Source organism: Drosophila montana, unplaced genomic scaffold, assembly GCF_035044405.1.
Source record: "Drosophila montana isolate Dmon_TW-CO22-7 unplaced genomic scaffold, ASM3504440v1 contig_96_1, whole genome shotgun sequence".
Classification (NCBI taxonomy): domain Eukaryota; kingdom Metazoa; phylum Arthropoda; class Insecta; order Diptera; family Drosophilidae; genus Drosophila; species Drosophila montana.
This window is the reverse complement of record NW_026999253.1, coordinates 136663-142963: the sequence shown is the minus strand read 5'-3', so window position 1 is coordinate 142963 and position 6301 is coordinate 136663. Positions and strand designations below refer to the sequence as shown.

The 6301-nt window shown below is 57.6% G+C and overlaps 1 protein-coding gene across 1 annotated transcript; it reads right to left on the bottom strand.

The window, feature by feature from the left end:
- Nucleotides 1-481: 481 nt before the first annotated feature.
- LOC135440398 (uncharacterized) lies at nt 482-5654 on the bottom strand. Its single transcript, XM_064699519.1, is given in 4 exon segments — nt 482-2123; nt 2296-3235; nt 3238-4264; nt 4266-5654. Coding segments are annotated over 4 exon segments (4998 nt in total).
- Between the last annotated feature and the right edge of the window lie 647 nt (nt 5655-6301).

Below are 6301 nucleotides of genomic sequence, written 5' to 3'. Positions count from 1 at the left end.
TCTACTCACCCTTAGTGTTCGTTCCAAAGTGCCGGCGCGCTCGCCGGCGAGCCATGCGCTTGCCTCGGCTGCTCAACTTCACCGCGAGCTTTCGCATCTTCGCCTCGGAGCTTTCGCTCTTCGCCGCCGAATTGAAGTTGCGCTCTCAAAGACGGTGTTGAGCAACCGATCGACAACGCACGGTCGCAGCGGCGGCCGGCGGTTAAATTCAAACTCACTCTTGTTCAGTTAAATTAATTATAATATTTGCGGCTCCTTGCCTCTTTACTCCTAATACTGAATTGCTCATAGTATTGATGGCTCCTTGCCTCTTACTTCGCTAAGATCTTAACCTAATACAATTAATACTTATAAACTAAAGAAAAATTAATGAGTTGTCCCGCCAGCGGCTCCTTGCCGTGATTTGGCCAAAGGGATGACGGCTCCTTGTCGTGAAAAACTGTGGGGTGGCTGATCTCATTAGCCGCCTCACACCCCCCCCTCACTTCGAACAGGTGACGGTCACGTCGCCTCTCGCGTTCAACGTAACGCTGTAGTCGCGCTCCCCGTCGGATACGTGGAACCGAGTCCGTCGGCATCGGAACCGGCGGATTCGCGCCTCTCTCGCGATCAGTTCCACCACGCCCGACGACAACGGTGTTCCACGAGGAAACACCTTCCAGCCCGAGGGGGTGGAATCGGGCACAGGTTCCTTGACGGGGCTCTCCGGCGTTACCTCAACGTCGGCACTGCGGGCGACCGCCTCGACCTCGGTGTCGGGTTCCTTGGTGGGGCTCCCCGGCGTTACCACAACGTCGGCACTGCGGGCGACCGCCTCGACCTCGGTGTCGGGTTTCTTGGTGGGGCTCTCCGGCGTGACCCTCACGTCGGCACTGCGGGCGATCGTGTCGACCTCGGTGTCGGGTTCCTCCTCCAGCACTGAATCCAGGCTAGTAGCCCACCCGTCGATACCGTCGAAAAGGTCCACGATATCGTCCCACAATTCGCTCTCCGTGGGAGTCTTTAGAATCATTGGGGAGGAATCCTTGGTTGAACTCGAAGGCTTGGGCGACGAAGCCGTCACCACCGCGTCCTCTTCCTCGGACCACACTTCACCTCGGCCCTCCTGGCGAATAGTGAAGGAGCCTTCTAGGGACGGCGCCTTGCCTTCTTGGCCGAACCAGGCGTCTTCCAACTCCCGCCGGGCGATGGTGTCAGGTGTCTCGGCGCGGGCAATGGGCACGAGCGCGGGCATCTCGTCCTCGTGGTCGAACCACTCATCCTCCGATCCCTTTCGAAAGGTTGCGTCAGACGCCTCGGCGCGGGCTGTGGACACGGGCGAGTTCGCCTCGTCCTTGCTGCCGAGACGGCGCTCCTCCACGACCATCTGGCAGACTGCAATCGGTATCGGCCAGGGCTCGGGATGCCCTCCTCGAGAAGCGATCTCGCAGCGGCGGTTATCCTTCCCGAGCTGGGAAGGACCCTTCTGGCGCTCGCGGGGTGAACGCGGCACGCGCCGCTGCGATCCTCCGGGCTTCTCGGTCTCCGTACGAAACCTCTTCGTTGCCGACGAGGATGCTCCCTCGGGACTGGGTCGGCGTTGGCCTCCACTCCGGCGACGCTTGCCCCGGGCGGCTCTCCGTCGGCGATGGCGGCTGTGTCGGCGCTTTTCGCCTGGGCCTTCTTCGGCACCCCCCCATTCGCGCTTTGCAAGGTTAAGACGGGGTTTGTCGGCTTCCACGGGGACTTTCGGTAGGTAGCGCAGCGTTATCCGGGGAAACTGGCTGCCCGGATCTACCTCCAGACGGTGGGTGGCGAAGCGGCGACGGAATGCCGGCTCGTCCTCCTCGTCCTCCGTTGACGGGTTCCTTTCCGCTAAGGGTTCTGGATCGCGGCTCGGCGTGTCTGCTTCCCAGCCGCCATTAGCATACCATCCCGTCCAGCCTCTCCATGACGTTGGTCCGCCGGGAGTATAGTGTATGGCGGAACTGGCGAGGCGGCCCTTCTTGCCGTTCTCTTCGATTGTACTCACGCCCCTGACGTGGGTCGCGCGGGCGGACTCCGGCTCCCGGCCCGGGGAAAGGCTCGGTGTCTCCGCTGCTGACGTCTTCGTCTGATGATATGTTGATAACCTCGGGTTCCATCTGAAAATTCAGCTTATTGGTTAACTTACTTACTTATTTGTTAATGCCCTATCCTCTCAGTGCGGCTCACATTTTACTATGCCTATTCTCAATAATGTTAGTGTTAGTCTTATCTTAACTTAATTATAATAGTTTCGTTGGGCGACGGGTGTTGCTCTCATCCTTCGCTTACTCGTGGGCATTTAAGTGTCCTGGATCTTCGTCTTCTTCGTCGCTCTTCGTCTTTCGGTAGAATGGTTTCAACTGTGAGATGTTGGCCACCCTCTTCTTGTGCTCGCCTGATTTCACCAGCCGTACAATATTGGGGGATATGAATTTGACAACCCTGTAGGGGCCGTCAAATTTGGGTGCCAACTTTGCGGCGAAACCTTCGGCTGCGTTGGACAACTGGTGCTGCCTCAACAGGACCATCGAATCCAGCGAAGGCCGCCACTCTCGTCTTCGCAGGTTGTAATACCGGCCCTGGATCTTTGATGCGCGCTGGAGGTTGCTGTGGACGATATCAAAAATTTCTTTTAGCCTATCCGCCTTTGTCCTAGGGTCGAGCGCACTAGTTGCGTACCCCGGAGTCACCTGATCGTACAGAGCTGCGGGTAACCGAGGTTCCCTGCCCTGCATCAGGAAAGCGGGACTAAAGCCCGTTGAATCTGCCACGCTCGTGTTGACCGCCAGCGAGATCTCGGGCAAGAGTTCATCCCATAAACTCTGGTGGCCCTCAATAAATTGCGCTATCATGGTCTTTACAGTCCTGTTAGTCCTCTCAGTGGGATTCTCTTGCGGACAGTACGGGGCGGTATACTGGATCTCTACACCCAGGGACCCCAAAAATGACTTGAAGCTCCGGCTCGTTAACTGTACCCCGTTGTCGCACACAAACTTCCTAGGTACCCCGAACCTACTTAGAATCCTCTCTCGAAACGCAGTCTGCAGGTGTGCTGCTGTGGCTCTCCTGAGAGGGACCAATTCCACCCACTTCGAGAAAGCGTCATGGAACACCAGTAGCATCGTGTTCCCATGTCTCGACCGTGGAAGGGGTCCGACGAAGTCCGCGCAAAGTACCGCCATCGGCTCTGCCATCTGCCTCGTCAGCATGCGACCAGCCGGTTGAATTTTTGACAGTCTTCGCAATATCTGACGTATCTGACGGCATCGCGGAACATACCCGGCCAGTAGTACCGCTGGGCTAAACTCGTTTTTCTGACACCTTGATGTCCGGCCGTGGGAGCGTCATGACATTCCCGCAGTACTCTCTGGCGTTGACCACTGCCTACGCATAGTTTCCAGGGGATGTAGTCCTCATCGTCTATCCGGTGACCCAGATGCCTATATAGCTGTCCGTTTTCCTCGATGTAATCCGGGAACTTGGCTGGCTCTTCGGCGATTCTGGCACGCATACTCGCGACCCATTTGCAGGGGGCCTCGGCCACCACTGCTTGCTGACAGGTCTCTAGAGGATGCCTCGATAGCGCATCGGCCACGACGTTGAGCTTCCCTCGACGATAATGGACGTCAAATTGAAACTTTTGCAGTTCTAACGCCCATCGCGCGATTCTTCCGGACAGACTCTCGATCGAGTTGAGCCACTTGAGTGCTAGATGGTCAGTTATCACGTCGAACCGGTACTCTTCTAAGTAGCAGCGCAACTTCCGGATCGACCACACTATTGCCAGGCACTCTTTCTCAGTGGCGGAATAGTTCACCTCGGCCTTTAGCAACTTCCGGCTCGCATACGCTATCACTCGCTCTTGGCCATCAATCGTCTGCGTCAGCACTGCGCCGAGGCCATACTCACTCGCGTCAGTCTGCAAGACGAACTTGGCGGAAAAGTCGGGGCAAGCCAACACAGGGGCAGTCGTCAAGCTCTCCTTCAATTGGCGCAATGCCTCCTCCTGTTCTTGCTCCCATGCCCATTTCCGCCCCTTCATTAAGAGCGCTGTGAGTGGCTGTACTTGAGTCGCGAAGTTAGGGACGAAGCGCCTGTACCATGACGCCATCCCGAGACACTGCCGCAGTTCTTTGCAATTTGTCGGGGCCCTCAGGATACGTATCGCCTCCACTTTCTCCGGATCGGTACGTATTCCTTCCCCGCAAATCACATGTCCTAGGTAGACTAACCTCTCCCGGAAGAAGCTGCATTTTTTTCCTATTCAACCTGAGATTGGCCGCCCTTAGCCGGCGAAATACCTCCCTAAAATTCTCTACATGTTCTTTCGTTGCTCCTATTACCACGATGTCGTCTAGGTAGGCGAACGCATGGGGCTCCATTTCCGGTCCGATTACTGTATCCAATGCTCGCTGAAAGGTCGCGCACGCCGAGTGTAGACCAAATGGCATCACCCGCCATTGGAAAAGACCTCTTCCAGGGACTGTGAACGCCGTACACTCCCGACTATCGGCTGCCATCGGTATCTGCCAGTACCCGTGCTTCAAGTCCAGAGTGGAGATGAACCGGGCGTGACGCAACCGCTCCAGGATGTGGTTAATACGAGGCACCGGATAAGCGTCCGGAATGGAATGCGCGTTGAGTTGTCGGTAGTCAATACACATACGCCACTCGCCAGTCTTCTTCTTGACTAAGACGATCGTAGCGCTGTGCGGACTACGCGACGGCTCGATGGCATTTACCCGGATCAGCTCATCCACTTGCTCGTCGATCACCCTCTGCATGGCCGGATTCTTGGGATAGTATCTCTGTTTCAACGGCTTGTCATCCTTCAGCCGGATCCGGTGCTCCGCGATGTGCGAGATTCCCTGCAGCCCCTCGAAGAGAGCCAGTTCTGACTCCAGAAACTCCATCAGTTCCGGATCCAGATCCGCTGGCCACTCCGCCTCTTCGATGTCGTTCTCACCCCCTCCTGGCACCACTTCGACTCCAGACAGAACTCCATGGCCGCTCGATTCGGGCAATTGCTCCTGGCCCTCTATGTCCGTGTGGATGCTGGTCATCGCTCCTACTCCGTCCTTTCCCTGGCACGTTCCCACCGTGCCGCTTCCGTAGCCATCAGAAGTCTGCCTCTGCAGTTCTATGCGCCACCTCTTGGGTTCTCCAGTCTGTCGACTCGAGCCGGACTTTACTCCCCTTTTCCTGGCCTTTTCCGTCGGGTGCCGAGCAGGTACCCCCTTCTCATGACTTGGGAGGCCTGCCTCTGGCTCCCTCTGTAGCCGAGCAGGTGCTCCCCTATCATGACTTGGGAGGCCTTCCTCCGGCTCCCTCTGTAGCCGAGCAGGTGCTCCCCTATCATGACTTGGGAGGCCTTCCTCCGGCTCCCTCTGTAGCCGAGCAGGTGCTCCCCTATCATGACTTGGGAGGCCTTCCTCCGGCTCCCTCTGTAGCCGAGCAGGTGCCCCCTTTTCATGCCTTGGGAGGCCTTCCTCCGACTCCTCGCTCGTTCCTGGCCTCACGCCCGGTGTCGTCACTGCTTCTAGGACCAGTTCCGCCTCGCCGCAGCGTATTGTGGTGCCCATCGCACCCAAAAAATCCATACCCAGGATTACGTGGTCCAGCATTGAGGGCATGATGAGCATCGTCATGCTGATCGTTTTTTTCCCCTAAGCTGACGTCTACTCTCAAAGCTTTTTCCACCTCTCGGGTGGACCCATCTGCCAGGCGGATGCTTGCCTGTATTTCCTCCGCTCTTCCCCGAATCGTCCACTTGCGTACGCAGTCTTCACTCATGAAGCTACGAGTGGCTCCGGTATCGATTGTGGCGGGCATCGTTCGTCCGCCAATCTCTACCGTAGCGACGATCCCGCCACCGTCCACCTTCAGTGGGTGTCCTACTACTGCGTTCCGTGTGTATTGGCGCCGACCCGATCCTGGCCCGGACGACGCCGTTGCCCGCTTCCCGTCTCCGCGCGGCGGCAACACTCCTGACTACTTCGGCCCCGGCTTCCACATAACCAACAAAATAAGACAGGGGCGTTGGGACATTCCCTGGCAAAATGCCCCTCCTGTGCGCACCTACGACACGCCCGTCGCAGATCATATCCGTTCCCGGCCTCCTGGCTCATCATCTGATGGGCCACCTCTGCGTGAGTTGCAGCGGGTGGGGTGGAGACCCTGTTGTCCACAACGGTCGTGCCGGATCCGCTGGGAGCAGACCGGAACGGATTGAGATGTCCCGAGGACTGCGCCGTCCTCGCCCACTCTGCACTATTTGAACTAGAGACACCCGGGC